The following is a 19,569-nucleotide window of genomic DNA, read 5'->3' as shown; positions in this document are numbered from 1 at the left end:
TAAAGATATCCAGATAATTTACACCGTTTAACAAGTGTCAGAGCACTACCACAGCTGGATGAATCTCTAGGGAAGTAAGATATCCAGATAATTTACACAGTTTAACACGTGGTAGAGCACTACCACAGCTGGATGAATCTCCAGGGAAGTAAGATATCCAGATAATTTACACCGTTTAACACGTGGTAGAGCACTACCACAGCTGGATGAATCTCCAGGGAAGTAAGATATCCAGATCATTTACACAGTTTAACACGTGGTAGAGCACTACCACAGCTGGATGAATCTCCAGGGAAGTAAGATATCCAGATAATTTACACCGTTTAACACGTGGTAGAGCACTACCACAGCTGGATGAATCTCCAGGGAAGTAAGATATCTAGATAATTTACACCGTTTAACACTTGGTAGAGCACTACCACAGCTGGATGAATCTCAGGGAAGTAAGATATCCAGATAATTTACACCGATTAACACGTGGTAGAGCACTACCACAGCTGGATGAATCTCCAGGGAAGTAAGATATCTAGATAATTTACACCGTTTAACACTTGGTAGAGCACTACCACAGCTGGATGAATCTCAGGGAAGTAAGATATCCAGATAATTTACACCGATTAACACGTGGTAGAGCACTACTACAGCTGGATGAATCTCCAGGGAAGTAAGATATCCAGATAATTTACACAGTTTAACACGTGGTAGAGCACTACCACAGCTGGATGAATCTCAGGGAAGTAAGATATCCAGATAATTTACACCGATTAACACGTGGTAGAGCACTACCACAGCTGGATGAATCTCCAGGGAAGTAAGATATCTAGATAATTTACACCGTTTAACACTTGGTAGAGCACTACCACAGCTGGATGAATCTCAGGGAAGTAAGATATCCAGATAATTTACACAGTTTAACACATGTCAGAGCACTACCACAGCTGGATGAATCTCCAGGGAAGTAAGATATCTAGATAATTTACACCGTTTAACACTTGGTAGAGCACTACCACAGCTGGATGAATCTCCAGGGAAGTAAGATATCCAGATAATTTACACAGTTTAACACGTGTCAGAGCACTACCACAGCTGGATGAATCTCAGGGAAGTAAGATATCCAGGTAAATCTTAAATAGTGCTACTTATCCAGCACTGTCTGAGACTTATCCATCTGTCTTATTGAACTGGATAAATAGAACTTTTTAGACTTATCCAGGATAAGAAGCAGTAAAACTCTTGAAATCAAAAGGAACTTTCCTGCAGCTTGTGCATATATTCAGAATGTGCATGCGTGATCATGAGAACAGCATTTCAGTCTTCAGATCATTTATGGATCAGTTTGACACTGTCAGCAACTCATGAACTGCAGTTTAAAAAACATTCTCTCTCAACATTGGCCACTTGGCTAGCTGCACTAGCTCCTTGATGCCGCAGCCTAAATTTCCTTCCTTCCATTTCTCACTGCCGCACAGTCCAGCTCATCCCATGCTTCAACCTGCATGTGGTGCTTCTCCCCCCTCTCCCCCTTCTCTATCTTTTAATTACCGGTACATCCTCTCACATTCTGTTATCATGGTTCAGGTCTCTCCCCATCTAAGAAAGGCTGAGCTATATCACTGTTGTATTGAAGCCCTCTGCTTGCATGAGTTGATATCACATTGCTTTTGAATGTTACACCTCTTCTTATATATCTGTTATCCTACATTTGTACTCCCTGTGCACTGTAACCCTTTCATTTGTTTTTCTGGTGGTCTCTGAGCTATGCAATTGCTATTTGTAAGATGCTGTGAACTCATCCACTGAGGAATGTGACATAAACGATGATGATGATGATGGACAGCAATGTGTCTCATACATGCATACTCTTATTGGTCCAACTTCTGTCTCCCTATACATCCAGTTCTGAGCTCAGGCGCCAAGGCTGGATGGAAATGTTCACAGTCACCTATCTGAAGTGCTGTAAGAGTGGCACCATCTCTAAATCTACTGAATCCGCAAAAGTTTACAAAAATATGAATAAATCAGAATAAATCTGTATTTTCAAAAGAAAAAGTGTCAGATTCTTAACAAGTCAAAGGATAACAACCAAATCATTGAAAGTGAGTTTTTCCAGCACCCCCGAGATTTCTGTTCTGAGACTGTAACAAGGAATTTATAAATTATATTGGATAGCTAGTATTCCTAAAGCCATTCCTATCAGAATTTCAGTGGCAGCAGAGCAAACAAATCAATTATTCCTAAAGGAACATTTCACAGAAGTGTGAGCAGCCCAATGCCCATTTGCTGCAAGACATCGTAACTTAGTCAAAACAACTGGATGTTAATGTCCTGGTTTTTGTTAGAATTCTTAGTTTCTCTAAAGCCCCTGAAAGGACGGGAGCTGGAGCTGGATAATATTACAGGGGCGCCCCCTAGTGGAGAAAGAAATGGCATTATTTTAGCTTCAGAATTGTGGCTGCTGTGTTAGTCCACCTGAATAAAGGTAGAAAAAAAGTGTGTGTGTGTGTGTGTGTGTGTGTGTCTCTTGTTTATTTACCTTTATTTTGATGCTTTAGTTAATAATTTCTAATGTAAAAATTTGAATTACTTATAAAATGCAACATTGTATCGCTATCAAACTATGCATAGACATAAAGGTTAACAAAGAAAAGCAACTAACAAGAAATTTCGTGATTAGATTTCAGGATCCAACGCTCCCTTCCCGTATTCTGACCCGAAGAAATGAGTATCAGTTCCTGAAAACTAGGAAAGAAATGAATTGTTATTCCAATAAAAAAGGAATCAGCTTATACATGAGTTTTGTTTACCTTTACTTCTGTGCATTCAAGTGCACTAACGCAGCAGCCGCCCTGTTCTGCTTCATAGATGCAATATAAAACTAACTCACTCCAGTGACAGATCGTGCAGGGTCCTGATGGAAACGTTTGTACAAAGGCATGAGAATATAAATAAGGGCATGCGATGAAATAGGCAGCATTAGCCTGGGATCAATTCTTCAATAAATAATGCAGACCTCTGAATACATCGGCATTATTTCCCAGACAGCGATAACAGTGCAGGCACTGCTGTACAAGGTAAGAAATGAACGATTGCTACAAGTCATGCAGGCACAGTACGTGAAGGAGTTCCCCGCTCCGAAGAGCTTACTATATATATGTAAGTGACCACTGAGCCCCAAGCGAAACAAGCAAGTTACTTATTCATTTATTTTATTTAAAACTTTTATATACCGACATTCATACACATATCACATCTGAGAGAGCAAACTATTTATTTGTTTATTTACTTATTTAGTTAAAAGGTCTTATATACTGCACCCTCCAATAAGTATTTTGAAGGGTGGTTTACAGAATAACATTCACATTAAAACATCACAGATATTAAAAAGCAGCATATGGATTAAAAGAGAGCTTATCATTTCTGCATTCTGTCTTAGATTGTGTCAAAAACAACACAATATCATAATCCAGCATCATTAAATGGGAAGACAGGGGGTTCTCAATATCTTACTCATGTGTTGAACGCCTTTTTAAATAGAAAAGTTTTAGCTTCCTGTTTAACTCTGTAGTCATTCGCAGTGAATCCACTAATGTGGCCTGCAGTCGGGAACGCGTGTTTCCTGCTGCTGATATCTAGTCTTGCAATTTTTAAAGTGTGAATATCCAAGAGAATTTTATCCGCAAACCGCAATTGCCTGATAAGTTTGTATATCTGGAGAGAAGTGCATAACCAGATGGAAGAGTCATTGTGAAGTAAATTGAAAATCATTTCTAATATTTTGTTTAGACTGGGAAATGTAATCGTCGGCCAATGCAAAGAATGGGGGATATAGGTTCTCGAGTGCTTGAATTTCTTAAAATGGGAGCAGCTGAGTTTTAAATCATTTGTAATGGCCGAATTGAGCATATTGCTAATATAAAGAATGATAGTAATCAAGGTTAATTAAAATCAGGGCTTGTAGCAACATACGGAAGTCATTTGTACCTAGCAGAGGTTCTCGCTGCTCGAGTAGGTGCATTTTAAACTTTTTATTTATCAGTATTTCCAATGCACACATCATAACGGAACATAGCAAAATAAAGTAAACATAGAAGCAACAAAGAAAAAGAAAAAAAACATTTCCAAAAATAAAAAATATAAACTCCAGTTCACAATATGGGGGGGAAGAGTCAACAAATGCAAAGAACCTCCCCCGACCATTTGGATATCCGAATCCGAATTCTAGATACCAAATACCAGTTGCATGACATCAGAACTCACAAAACAGAAGAGGGAAACTTCTGAGTGAAGCTGTTGCTTTGGGCTGAAATAAATCTTGTTTTTGAGTAAAAAGGAGGGTCAATTTGTCAGGATCATAGAAAACATGCTTAACAATGCACTGACATGGAAAATTTAACACCCCCCCCCCCCAACACACACACACAACCCCAGCTATTGAACCCCAAAAAAAGGAAGCAGTCATCCGGAAACATAGAGGGTTTAGGGTTGTTTTACAGAAATACAATCTCAGTAAATCCCTATCCAAGTCAACAAGAAGACGAATGCCGCTCTTATTGATGTCAGAGTTATGAGCTGAGGATGGTCTCTTCTCGGCTAAGATAGAAAATCTGTTAACACCCTGTCACCTGCTCTGTACCCTTCAGATACAAACTATCTAGATCCTGAGCAAACTGGGCAGATTAAACATTGCATTAAAATAAATCTCGGAGAGGAATGCACTTAAAGGAATCTTTGTGTGAGAACACTAAGAAGGTAAAAGTACTGTGTAAGGGAAAAAGTCTAATGGCTTCTTAAAAAAACCACTGAAAGTCATAAGATGAGTGGCCCTCTGATAATATAACCTGTACTTCACAATGTCCAGCTTAGCTCTCTGCTTCAACGGCAGGGGAGAAAGACCGATACTTCACTTTCAATGCATATCCAGCATAACTCTCTGCTTCAAAGGCAGGGGGAATGAAGAAAAGTGGATCTATATACAGACAACAACCAACAAGGACTGAATTACATAGTCTGGGTAAACAAATAAGCATGGGTGTAGCTTGCTTATCGCGGCGGTTACTACCCCTAACTAATTAAGCTAGATATTTCACTTAGATGCAGTTCCAACACTGCTCTCTACATTAATGGTGGGGGTGGAAGGGAAATAGAACCAAAAGGTTACTAAGAGCCAAGAGAAACAGATAAGTATGAGAAAAAAAAAGTGTGAAGCTTACTGGGCAGACTGGATGGGCCGTTTGGTCTTCTTCTGCAGTCATTTCTATGTTTCTATGTTAATATTGAAGATTTGGTTATCTTTGTCATATTTGACTACATCTGCAGTTAGTATAGCTGTGCTTAAAAAAAGGATTGGATACGTTCTTGGAGGAGAAGTCCATTACCTGCTATTAATTAAGTTGAATTAGAAAATAGCCACTGCTATTACTATCAACGGTAACATGGAATAGACTTAGTTTTTGGGTACTTGCCAGGTTCTTATGGCCTGGATTGGCCACTGTTGGAAACAGGATGCTGGGCTTGATGGACCCTTGGTCTGACCCAGTATGGCATGTTCTTATGTTCTTAACCCTCAATTGGTGATAGGCTCACCAGTTTACTCTGCCTTTTCAAAAGAGCATCAATCAATCAACCAATATATATTTATTTATTTGTCATTTATTAATTGATTAACTGATGAAAATCTTCCTAAGTGATGTATAACATAAATTACAAATCATTAAAATACATTAAAATTTAAATTACTTACAAATAAAACAATTAAAACAGTCTCTTCCACTCCTCCATTATTTCAGACACATCCATCCATCCATCATTCTGTTGCAAGGAAGAATACAGTCAGGTCCTGAGAAATCATGTCGTTTTGCTGTTGTATCTGTCTTTTAGGCCATGAGCTGTTTGCTGGGCTCTATAATGATTACTGGAGAAGAGATGGTGCCATATTTCGCAGTATGGGGCGTCTTCCACAGATCCGAACAGAGCATGATGACGAACGTCTCTTGAAAGGTAAATAAAAGAATAGATAGATATGTATCAGTCCGGACTTATTGTTGTATGAGTGTCACTACTATATTGTGGCATATTTTATGTCGTTACACAGTTTGATAACTTAATTAGGATTAACATGGGATATTTACAGAATTGTGGGTGAGAGAAATTATATAGCAAAAGTTGAAATATGCATTAGTGAACACAGCAACATAATGACCAATGATGTATTTTTGGCAGCTTTGCATGATAGTGAAGTACTGGCCATGATGCAATAACATACTATTACAATAGATGACAAAGGTCCCCAACATACTGTATAAACATGAATAAATACATGAAAGTAAATACATAAGAAATGTAGATAAAACTTTTGGATGCATTCATTTTATAATCTGATGAAATGTTTAATTAATTCTACGGTCTGCACAGACATTTTTTATTTTGTTTAGGGCAAGTAAAAAAAAAAAGGGAGGCCTTTATTGTTTGTCCAGGACTTAAAAGGGGAGAAGATGAGCCGATATGTATAGAGCAGTGGTATGTATTAGGGATGTGAATTTTCCTTCATGCGGTCTGATCGGTTTTTTTTTATCGGCTGCGCCCGAGCCAATAAAAATAAACCCACCCCGACCCTTTAAAACTGCTCCCTTAGCTTCCCCCACCCTCCTGACCCCCCCCCCCCCCAAAATGTTTTAAAATTACCTGGTGGTCCAGTGGGGGTCCCGGGAGCAATCTCCCACTCTCGGGCCGTCGGCTGCCACTAATAAAAATGGCGCCGATGGCCCTTTGCCCTTACCATGTGACAGGGTATCCATGCCATTGGCGCCGGCCATCCATTACTCCTACCATGTGACAGGGGCCGGCCAATCTGCAAAGTGGGTTGTGATTAAAACAAGCAATGATCTTGGAGCATGTTCCTCAGTATCCAAAATTCAAACTAAAAAAACAAAGCAACATTCATGCTAACTTGTATTTTCTCATTTGTTTGTTGATTTTTTTTTATCATTTTAAATATTTTTATTGGCATCAAGTATAGAAAAGCCATGCAAGCACATAACAATATAAAGTATTACTATTATGATAAACTACCACCAGATGCATGCAGAATGATAATTCTGCATGCAGTATAGGAGGCACCGCTTCAGTGACAGTCAAGATCTGTGTGAGACAAGGGAGAAGAAAAAAATTGTCCTTTAGCTAGATAAGTGTGATTGTCCAATGCGCCAGGTCAAATGCCCAAGTGACCTTTTGTTCATGTATCAAGTCTTTATCTATCAATAACTGCCATTTCTGTATTTTTACCGCCATTAAAGGGCACACAATTTGTTGAATTCTATCAGCTTTCATCTAATAACTCTGTTTTGTTTCATAGAGCCTAAGTTTGTGGCATCATATGTGATTCCTGACAATGAAGACCAAAATGACGACAAAGTGTACTTCTTCTTTTCTGAGAAAGCTCTAGAAACAGACAAAGATGGCCATGCTATTTATGCAAGAGTGGGCAGACTCTGTGCGGTAAGAAGATTTATTTCCCCAAATATAAAAAGCATGCTCTCAGATCTCCCTCATTTTCTTCTTTTATAGCATGTTAGTATAAGGAATTATTAATTTTATTAAGCATGGATCAGCTCTATAGGACTGGAGTCTTGGGGGACCACACAGTTCATCATCCAGGGTGCTGATGTGTTGTCAGTGAATTGTACAGCTTGTTGCGTGTCTGAAAGAAAGGAATTAAATCAGATTTGGACTTTTCTGCTTAGACTGGCTTTGGTTAATCAAAATGGCAAGACATTATGATCTACAATGTCAAATGCTGCAGAGAAATCCAATAGCACCAGCACTGCTGCCTGGCTTCTACCACGATATCCGAGAAGATCGTCCTGCATGACGTAGATAGGACTGTTCCATGACTTTTCCATTTCTAATCTGTATTTCAAATGCCAACAATAAGAGCTTTTGTTTTTCATGTGTACATCACTTATATGTATTTATCTAACTTGCCCATTATTTCTCTTTCTTTCCAGAATGATGTTGGAGGGCAACGGATATTGGTGAATAAATGGAGCACTTTTCTGAAAACCAGACTGATTTGCTCAGTGGCAGGACCAAATGGAATTGATACACATTTTGATGAGCTTGGTAAATATTAAATTGATGTGAAGAGATCAATGTCCAGCGATATGGCAAGCAGCAAATGTACCCAGGGAAAGTTGTATATGTAACTTGTCCCAGATATTCAGTGGGACTTATGAATATACTTAGACAATTTACTCCAAGCTTTTGCCTGGTTAGAATGATCCATAGTTATCACTAAAACTGAGTTACAGGATGAGCTTGTGGTAAAGTAAGTGCAGAATTGTTGTGGAATGATAGTTTTGATAGAGTCCAGGGTAAATTTGTTTCTGGATACATGTGCCTCAATGATAAAAGATGTATTTCTTCGTAAACTGGAAAATTCAGAAAATATGTTGAAACCTAGGTATTTGCATACACTTAATTTTCCTATGGAATCAAATATTTCTTGATCTGATTTGTTCAAACATTATATAAGAGACCTTAGAAATAACCATGCTATCAGTGCCGCCATTAATTCCTGCTATTTATTTACTATCTAACAGAAAAGAACAATCTGTTTATGATAAATTGGAAGTAGATTTGAATAAACAAATTAACTTACATCCATCCATAGGGGAAGCCGCTCTCTATAGGAAAGGCTGCATTGTCAGTAATATTATTATTTGAATCTCAGTGGGGGCAGGATATTTAAGCTCTTTTTTTCATAGGAAAGATAAAACACTTCTGAATTTTCTCAGACTTAACTAGAGAGACAGAAATGCGTTGTGAAAAGTTCTTCTCCTTGCGAGCACAGGTTCTGGCCTTGGGTGAGTTTTACTTTGAAAATTACCCCTGTTAACGTAAAATGAATTAAGAACAGAATGCAGACCTTTCCTTTGATCATTTATCCGAGGTTGTGAAGGGCCATTATTTCAGATCTAGGCATAAGATGACTGGAGGATTGAGTTTGCAATTTTTTTATTTCATATTTCATTGGTTATGCTGGCATTATACGCATTGAGGCAGATTTTATAAAATTGCGTGAGGCGCGAACAAAAGTACGCTGGATTTTATAAGATACGCGCGTAGCCGCGCGTATCTTATAAAATCCGGGGTCAACGCGCGGAAGGGGGTGCACATTTGTGCAACCTGCGTGCGCCGAGCCCAGCGCGCGTTGCCTGTTCCCTTTGAGGCCACTCCGAAATCGGAGTGGCCTCGGAGGGAACTTTCCTTCGCCCTCCCCCCACCTTCCCCTCCCTTCCCCTACCTAACCCACCCCCCCGGCCCTATCTAACCCCCCCCTACCTTTGTTGCCAGATTTACGCCTGCTGAAAGCAGGTGTAAATCTGCGCGCGCCAGTGGGCTGCTGGCGCGCCATCACCCAACCCGGGGGCTGGTCCGGAGGCCTCAACCACGCCCCCGGGCCGGCGCCACGCCCCCTGTCCCGCCCCGAACCGCCCCCTGACCCCCGGACACGCCTCCGGACACACACCCTCCCCGCCCCTTTTACGAAGCCCCGGGACTTACGCGCGTCCTGGGGCTCTGCGCGCGCCGGCGGCCTATGCAAAATAGGCGCGCCGGCGCGCGAGGGCCCTGCGCACGTAAATCCGGCCGGATTTACGCACGCAGGGCATTTAAAATCCGGCCCATTTCTTTTTATATCTTTAATTTTTGCATCTTGGCTCCTGTATGGAGGACAATTACACTTTTTTTGCATTTTTCTTGAGCATGTTTATTATTTTATGCAAACTTTAATATAATATGAACATATATATCAATAATTTTTTTAAAGAGTTTCTTGCTGAATCTATTCAGATCAAGTTACTTCTGTAAGGCTAGGATTATGGTTCTTCCGACCCAACTAGTGTTAGGCCCCGGAACGTCACCCCTGAGGCCACTTTCTGTGGGTACATTGTGTGCACATAATGTAAGCACTCAGTGGGGGAAATATTCAAAGCTCATTTTTTGTGGGTGTAACTCAAAAAGTTATGATCACAAAATCTCTCAATAACAACATCAAAATTAAAGAAAACAAACCCAAAGTGGAGTATAGGAAGCAAAGTTTTGCTGCTTAAAATCCAGAGGCGTCCATTTGATCAGTTGCTCACTCTCCCAGGAGGGCTTCGTTTTTATATGATTTACTTAAATTCTGTAAATATATTTAAGATTGTTTTGATTTATTTGAATTCTTTTATTTATGCTGTGTGCATTGCCTGAAGCAGGTGACTGGTGAGCAAATACTTTTACTAAATAAATAATTAAAGCTGGATTTCCCAGCACTGCAATTAGAAAGATGGTAAATCCATTAACTTATAGGGATGTGCAGCAGGGACAGAGTCGTCCCATTCGGTATTCGTATTCGTCAGGACCCAAATCCGTTGTATCCATTCTCGGGGGACCCCGATCCATTCATTAGTTACATATGTATTCATTTCCAAGAAAACCACCATCCCAACCCTTTAAATTTAATTTACTACAACCCCCCACCCTCCTGACCCCCCCAAGGCTTGCCAAAAGTCCCTGGTGGTCCAGCGGGAGTCCTGGAGCGATCTCCTGCACTTGGGCCGGTAGCCCCTGTGACATAGTAAGGGCAAAGGTTATTGGCGCCATTTTGAATACCAGCAGCTGACGGCCCGAGTGCAAGAGATCGCTCCAGGACTCCCGCTGGACCACCAGGGACTTTTGGCAAGCCTTGGGGGGGTCAGGAGGGTGGGGGTTTGTAGTAAATTAAATTTAAAGGGATGGGGTTTTTTTTGGGAAACGAATACATACGTAACTAATGAATGGATCGGGGTCCCCCGAGAACGGATGCAACGGATTTGGGTCCCGACAAATACGAATACCGAATGGGACGAATCCGTCCCTGCGGCACATCCCTATAAGTTAATGGATTTACCATCTTTCTAAATGCAGAGCTGGGAAATCCAGCTTTAATTATTTATTTAGTAAAAGTATTTGCCCACCAATCACCTTTTTTTTTGGTTTCGCTTTCAAACTGCATCAGTAGGTGAGCCCTAAAAAAAGAAACCATAACAGGTTTGTGACTGCCCTCCTGCCTCTCATAAACTCCCCCCCAACCAGGCTTGTCCACATACGCCTCCAGATCTCCAGATCTCCCCCCACCTCACAGCAACAGAAGTAAATCCCAATCACTCCTGCTTCGACAGGCTGATAGCAGTTTGTTGTGAAGTGTCAGGCCTGGCCAGAACCATTTTGAAGTTGGGATATGGTAGAACAGGAGCAACTGGTGATGGCTCCTGCCCCTGGACCCAGAGGAGGAGGTAGTAGCTGAGGAGGGGGCGGTAGGACACTGAGGGAAAGCCTGGATGGGCTCTTTTGGCAGCAGTGGCAGAGGACACAGTGACACTGGGTTGAAGCTGGACTCCATATTTTAATCTTTTTTGTTTCTTTTTTTAAAGTTTTGGAAAAATGTGCTATAAACAAAAAACAATGCTGCTGCTACATTTGTTGTATTTTTTTCCATTTTAATAAATGAAATGAAACAAATAACACAAAAAAAAGAACAAAATTAAATAAGGTTCAGTGAACCCTAGACTGTATTTGTGGTGTTTCAGAGAGTGAGTAGAGGTGAGGCAGATAATCTTCTGTATAGTCCTTTTCTCCAAACAAAAATTAACAGAAATGCAAATTTGTGCCTGTGGAATTCATTGTTGCTTTTCCCATGATTTTTTACCACAAACTTTTTATTGATTGTATTGTATTTGATCATATTTTCAGATTTGTGTTTGCATGTTTATAACCATATTTGTGGATTTATGTTTGTATGTTTATGACTGTTTGTGGCTTTATGTTTGCGTGTGATTGACCATGTTTGCGGATTTGTATTTGTGCATGTATGACCATATTTGTAGATTTGTGTTTGTGTGTATATGACTATGTGGATTTATGTTTGCATGCGGGTGAATGTGTTTGTGGTTTTATATTTGCATGTTTATAACTACATTTGTGGATTTGTGTTTGTGTGTGTGTGTATGAAAATATTTGTGAATTTGGGTTTGCATGTGTATGACTGTTTGTGGATTTGTGTTTGTATGTGTATGGCCATATTTGTGGATTTGTGTTTGTGTGCAGGCAAATGTATTTGTGGTTTTATATTTGCATGATTATGGCTGTGTTTGTGGATTTATGATTGTGCATATGTGACCATGTTTGCAGATTTGTGTGTATATGACCATATTTGTAGATTTGTCTTTGCATGTGTATGACCATATTTGTGAATTTGGGTTTGCATATGTATGACTGTGGCTTTGTGTTTGTATGAGGGTGAATGTATGACTGTGGTTTTATATTTGCATGTTTATAACTATATTTGTGGATTTATGTTTGTGTATGTGGCCATGTTTGCGGATTTGTGTTTTTGTGTGTATGTAAGACCGTGTTTGTGGATTTGTGTTTGCATGTGGGTGAATGTGTTTGTGGCTTTATGTTTGCATGTCCATGACTGTGTTTGTGGCTTTATTTTGTGTGTATTTTCACTGTGTTTGTGGATGTATGTTTCCATATGACCATGTTTGCAGATTTGTGTTTGTATGTATATGACCATATTTGTAGATTTGGGTTTGCAAGTGTATGACTGTTTGTGGATTTGTGTTTTTGTGCGGGTGAATCTGTTTGTTGTGTGTGTATATGAATATATCTTTCTAATCTAATGAATCTGTTTGTTGTGTGTGTATATGAATATATCTTTCTAATCTAATGAACTGGTTCAATGACTCCTTTTGTCTCCACCAGTCCACTAAGCCCACCAGACACCAACATCTCGCTACCATGCAGACTCCCTCACCTAAATGCACTAAACTGGCCTCCACCAGTGCCCGTGCATTCTCAGTAGCCGGGCCTGCTCTCTGGAATACAATGCCTGTGGAGTTACACCGGGAAGATTGCCTTAAAACTTTCAAACAAAATCTCAAGACTTGGCTCTTTACTAAAGCTTACACCTAGGACCTCTCAGCACATTTCGCCCTCTCTCTACACCCCCTCAGTCCGCCCCACAGGAAATCTCATAAAATATCATGCCATTTCTACAGTTCTTAATGTTATACTGCATTTTTTACCATAATGTATATAATTGATAATATCTGTTATTATTATATTACTGTTATTTTGTTAATATCTGCTTTTCAATCCTTGTTTCTCTTCCCCCATGCATATTTATTATTATTAAGTAACTAACTCTTGTTCTGTGTAAAACGCCTCCAAGCATATGTTTTCTGTTATACTGTAAACCGAGGTGATATCTCTGATGAACATCGGTATATAAAAATCTATAAATAAATAAATAAATAATCATGTTGAATACAATAGCATTGCTATGTTATATTTTACCCCAGCAGAGACTATGAAGCAGAATACCTTCTTATTTATGGGGCATCTTAGTTTCAGAACTCATTTCTATTACATTTCTGAAACAATGATGCATTGCAATAGCTAATGCTGTACAGTAGTGTTCCAGCTAAATACTACATATAGAATAAAACAAAGCCATATTAAACATTTCTGGGCATTTCCCCCATTTAAAAACATATTTCTTTGTTCAGGGATAAGAGATACATTCCTCGCAGGTAGATCATTCCAGGTAAAACTAGACAATCACATATCTGACACATTCCAATGTACGCATACACACCAATATAATAAGGTGTCAATTAATCTAGTTTCCACACGTCATATTTCAAAGTCATTTAGAAGACAAGTTTTGTAGGACCAATACCGAAGGGATCTGTAAAACAATCAGACCCCATTTAGGATAGGTCACATTACTTTATTTAATGTATCATTTAGAGTCTCTCAAAATTTATAGTCTCTTCACAGGTTATAATCCCTTCAAAAATTATTTTGCCACGGGACGAAAAACATATATTTATAAAGCAAAAAACAGCTTAATGCTTGATACTTAGCTTCTAATCGGGATCAGAGTTAAAATCCCGACGTGATCACGTTTCGAACCGGAAAGGTCCTCGAGCATCGGAGCTGCATCAAGAATTGTAAGGTTGCAGCCCCCTTGGTGCAACATTGTATGACGATGAAACATGATTTTGTGGATCTTACATGGTCCATTATTGAGAAATTACATCTGGGCAGTAGAGGAGGTGATGTTCAACAACGACTGAATCAGCGAGAACACTACTGGATCTTCACCTTGCAGACAGTCGACCCGGGGGGTTTGAATGAAAAAATTAACTGGTACACGTTGACATGAGAGACAACGCCATTCTTAGCGGTTGTTCTCATTATAGATCGGTATCTAGGTTGAATTTTCTGAATGCAGTTGGTAATATTTTCCACAAGTGATCTGGGTTGATCTAGCAGTGGAGTTTGAGTATCGTTATTAAGACACTTATTGCCGTGAGCTGTCAGTAAAGTGCAAATTTCGTTTATTAAGATCATGATCTCCTCGATTTGATCTCTAAAAATAGACGACGTGACAGAAAACCCTTAAAGGATAAGGAAGAGATACAATTGGCGCGGGACGACCTGATAGAGGACTTTTGAATTGCCTCCCACAAAATTTGACATAATGACGTACTGCTGACGTTAGTTCCAGCGGAAGTGGATATATACCCTGCATCTCGGCCATTTTAAATTAAGCGGGTTCCGAATTCGGACCGCCGAAAAATATTGGAAGAAAAAGAAAACATCATTTACTTTTGCCGCAATGGGAATGATGGTGTTGCAGCTTTATATGAAGGATGGAGAAGAATTGACCCCTGAAGCAGGACCTTTCCGGTTCGAAACGTGATCACGTCGGGATTTTAACTCTGATCCCGATTAGAAGCTAAGTATCAAGCATTAAGCTGTTTTTTGCTTTATAAATATATGTTTTTCATCCCGTGGCAAAATAATTTTTGAAGGGATTATAACCTGTGAAGAGACTATAAATTTTGAGAGACTCTAAATGATACATTAAATAAAGTAATGGGACCTATCCTAAATGGGGTCTGATTGTTTTACAGATCCCTTCGATATTGGTCCTACAAAACTTGTCTTCTAAATGACTTTGAAATATGACGTGTGGAAACTAGATTAATTGAAACCTTATTATATTGGTGTGTATGCGTACTTTTGGTTTCTGGATATTAGGGTTTATTGTGTGTGATTTACATTCCAATGTACAACAGGTGTTCCATAGGGTTCAGTGCTTTCAGCCATCCTATTTAATATTTACATGCTGCCGTTGTGCAAATTGCTAACAGAGGGGTTCATTTATCAAAATGCGGTAAATACCGCATGCGTTACCAAAAGGGGCATGGTTTATGCTAATGTGGTGTTTATCGCAGTTTGTGAAACTTACCTGTGCGAAGAGCTAAGTTAGTGCACATTGCGATACCACTTCATATTCTGCGATAAGTGCCAAAGAACCAGGTTTTCTGAGAGAGAGAGAGAGTGAGCGAGCGAGCCCGGCCATGATAGCATGTCCCATGCATAAGTATTTATATCCCTAGGATAGGCCCACCTAGTAACTCGAGGTGGGGATTAGATAAGGGTGTAGGGGGTTAGGGGCCACTGTCACATTCTACATGAGACGTACGAACAGAACAGTGGTCTCTTGTGACGATTAGCTGGCCTTCGGAGTGAGGAAACTCCCTCCAAGATGGGATTTGGGCAAGGGTCTCTCAACCTACCTTGATGGACTCTCTACCTGGGTAACATCAAGCTAGGCTGAGAGACCCTTGGCCAAATCCCATCTTGGAGGGAGTTTCCTCACTCCGAAGGCCAGCTAATCGTCACAAGAGACCACTGTTCTGTTCGTACGTCTCATGTAGAATGTGACAGTGGCCCCTAACTAACGCTTCTGAAAGAGGTGTTGTTAAAATTGGTGTTATGGCTGTGCGATACTACTTCGCAGGCAGGCTAACCCAGCCCAGGTTTTGCATTTGCATCCTCTCTCCGCCCTGACTCCTCCCTGTTTCGGCATTTGCATCGCACCATACGATATGGTGCGATCGCATGCGGTAAACACGTTTTCGCATGTCTAAAAGGCCTATTGCATGCGAAAACGGGGCTTTTTCGCATGCGATAAGCCCTTAACGCATGCGAAAACGCCTTACCGCATTTTGATAAATGACCCCCAGAGCTTGGAATTAACTTTTTTCTATATGCAGACGACCTTCAATTCTTTATTCCTCTCAAAAATTCATTTGAGAAAACAACTTCACTCATCTTCAATTATATAATCACAATACATGAAAAACTTGTGCACTAAAACTCGCAATGAACCCAAAAAGAACTGAATTAATTTGGTTAAACCATAACCCACAAAAATCTATCCCTCCAGGGATAGATTTTGTGGGAGGCATATTTAAGCCCTTCAAATCAAGTAAGAGATCTTGGAGTCCAAATCGATAATAATTTAACAATGAAAGCCCACATTAGCAAACTTATCAAATCTGGTTTCTATAAGCTGCAAATTCTAAGTTGACTGAAACCCCTACTATGCTCAGTTGATTTTAGAAAAGATTTTCAGTCTCTTATATTCTCTAACCTAGATTGCTGTAACTCCTTATTTCTAGGCCTCCCGGCTAGTCACTTAAAACCACTACAATTACAAGTCTGCAGCCAGACTTTTGACAGGAACAAGAAAATACATCACCCTAATTCTGATTGCATTGCATTGGCTTCCTGTACAGTCAAGTTCTATCAATAATATTCTACAACATTAATATGAACAATGGCATGATGGGAGTAACATTTAAACTACATATCCCCTCTCAAACTCTTAGATCTCAGAATAAAGGTCTACTTGAAATCCTGACCATAAGAAACTCTCATCTTACTCAAGAGACCGAGCGATATCAATTGCTGGCCCAAAGCTCTGGAACTCAATACCAGAGAATCTTCGTTCAATAACTGACAATAAGAAATTTAAGAAAGATCTGAAAACCTGGCTATTCACTAATGCATACTGCCTGACTGATACTTCCAGTTCTCCTTGATCCAGTTAACCGAAATTTGTCCTGATCATTACCCCCCTCCCCTCATCCCCCCTTTAATACAGCTACGATTGCTCTTACGAGCCTCTATGTGCTTGTCTCTGAAGTGCACTCTTAGTCTTACAATGTTTCTCCTTGTTCACCTACCTTTGTAATTCATCCCGTGTTGTGTGAGTGTCAACCCTGTACACCGTTGTGGACTAGTGATTCTCACACAGGACGGCGGTATATAAAACACTAGGGATGTGAATCGTTTTTGAACGATTAAAATTATCGTCAGATAATTTTAAAATCGTTCTAAATCGTTAGAGTGCACGATACAATACAAATGCCCCCGATTTATCATCAGGGGCATTTGTATTGTATCGTTAAATAGGGCACGGGAATTATTTGGGGGAGGGCGGGAAAACCGGCACACCAAAACAACCCCTAAATCCACCCTGACCCTTTAAAACCAATTCCTTACCCTCCCCCACCCTCCCGAACCCCCCCCAAAATGTTGTTACCTGGTGGTCCAGTGGGGGGGGGGTCCCGGTGCGATCTCCCGCTCTCGGGCCATCGGCACCATTTTGGCTACCACTGATAAAAATGGCGCTGATGGCCCGATAAAAAAAATCCACCCCAACCCTTTACAAATTACCTCTTTGCTTCTCCCACCCTCCCGACCCCCCCAAAAACCTTTTACATGTACCTGGTGGTCTAGCGGGGGGTCCGGGAGCCATCCCTTCAATCATACCCTCGGTGCCGGTGCAGGTGCTGGACTGGTTTCAAAATGGCGCCGATCGCCTTTGCCCTCCCGGACCCCCCGCTAGACCACCAGGTACATGTAAAAGGTTTTTGGGGGGGTCAGGAGGGTGGGAGAAGCAAAGGGGTAATTTGTAAAGGGTCGGGGTGGGTTTTTTTTTATCGGGCCATCGGCGCCATTTTTATCAGTGGTAGCCAAAATGGCGCCGATGGCCCGAGAGCGGGAGATCGCGCCGGGACCCCCCCCCCCCCCTCCACTGGACCACCAGGTAATTTAACATTTGGGGGGGGGGTTCGGGAGGGTGGGAGAGCAAAGGGATCATTTGTAAAGGGTAGGGGTGGGGTTTTTTTTATCTGCTCAGGCCTCACTAAAAAATTAACAATGTGAATTGGAATCGGAACCGATTCCAATTCACATCTCTAACGATCCGATTTTTTTCTCCCTCCATCCGAACCTGATCATTAAAACAATCGGGCACACGATTCACATCTCTATAAAACACTCCAATAAATAAATAAACCAATTAATTAATTAATAGATAATACAATATATCATGAAGGATCCTGCAGTAATGCTGTACTCACCTTGGTTCTCAAGACCAGTCCAGTCAATCAGGTTACCTACAATAAATATTCATGAGATATATTTGTATATAAGGGAGGAAGGGTATGCAAATACATCTCATGTATATTCATTGTGGATATGTTAAAAACCAGACTGGCTGGGCAGGTCCCAAGGAAACATTTCTAACTCTCTTAATAAACAAATGATTCCTTCTGTGCTACTCTGATAGTTTGCATTTCTTTTCTGCAGAGGATGTGTTTCTCTTACACACTCGAGATAGCAAGAACCCGGAGATCTTTGCTCTCTTCAGCACTACAAGGTAAGCTTCTAAGCATCTACCCAAAATGGACTCGTCTTCTCCTGCTTATAAAGAGGGATCAGCACACAGCACTGTACAGCCAGGGCGCTATATCAGGCAGGAATACAGAATACAGCTGCATGCATTCCTCTTCTCTCTGTAGTACAATAGGAGATGCCAGGGCTGAAGTTAGGCTCACTTTAGGTGTCCCAAAACTGGGATTTTTCCTGCTGCTCTCTGCTTTCCCCGGGGAGAGGGTAAGGAAGCCTATAGGTGCCATCATCTTCAATCTGAGCCTCTACATAGTACCCTCGAAAAATATCTATTTTTTAAAATGTTTATTTCTCAGATAGTTCCACCGTTTCTTCTTTGTTTATTTTATGTATTTATTTGGGAATTTTAATATAGACAGCAAATTAATGTTTTTTAAATTAATGTACCAATTAAAACAGTTGTACTAGGTAGAGTCATCAAAATAGTGTTTTTACTGTTTCTAGACTATTAATTAATTACATTTTTTTACTTTTTGACACTCTGTATTGTTACGTCCACTGGGAGCGGCCACCCGCGGCCGGCTCAACTCACTTCATGCCTGGCTTGGCCCTTTACTCCCAGTGCTCTCACGGCCGCAGACAGTCACTGCCGCCGCGCCCCTCCTGGCTTCCTGTGCTCCACGTGGTGGCTGGGACGCCGCCGACCAGCGTTCTGACCATGGGCCTCTCAAGGCACGCGCGCGCCATCTCTCCTTCCTTTAAAGGGCCAATGGCGGGAACTTCAGGCTCGTCCCTGGCTGATGAAATCACCGGCCCGGGACATTTGACTATCTCTTTCACCTACTAGCTAACTTGGCATCGAGTTCCCTGGTTCCTAGCTGGTGCTTGCTCCAGTACTCCGGACCTGTTTTTCCTGTTCTACAGATCCCTACTCTTCTCAGCAGTATCCTGTTCCTGCAGTCCCACTCCTCGGGGCCTGCCTCA

The 19,569-nt window shown here is 40.8% G+C and overlaps 1 protein-coding gene across 2 annotated transcripts in view; it reads left to right on the top strand.

Annotated features, from left to right (window-relative positions):
• The window catches only part of SEMA3E (semaphorin 3E), a 332,512-nt gene that overhangs the window by 219,838 nt on the left and 93,105 nt on the right, over window positions 1-19,569 (top strand). For both annotated transcript variants that reach the window (XM_029615222.1, XM_029615221.1), the window contains exons 6-9: window positions 5,878-5,997; window positions 7,352-7,494; window positions 8,004-8,118; window positions 18,544-18,613. In XM_029615222.1, coding sequence (XP_029471082.1) covers window positions 5,878-5,997; window positions 7,352-7,494; window positions 8,004-8,118; window positions 18,544-18,613 — 448 coding nt within the window. The remainder of the gene's footprint in view (window positions 1-5,877; window positions 5,998-7,351; window positions 7,495-8,003; window positions 8,119-18,543; window positions 18,614-19,569) is intronic.

The sequence above is a fragment of the Rhinatrema bivittatum genome, chromosome 9 (genome assembly GCF_901001135.1).
Source record: "Rhinatrema bivittatum chromosome 9, aRhiBiv1.1, whole genome shotgun sequence".
NCBI lineage: Eukaryota > Metazoa > Chordata > Amphibia > Gymnophiona > Rhinatrematidae > Rhinatrema > Rhinatrema bivittatum.
The sequence above is the reverse complement of the archived record's forward strand: the minus strand, read 5'-3'. Positions and strand labels throughout refer to the sequence as shown.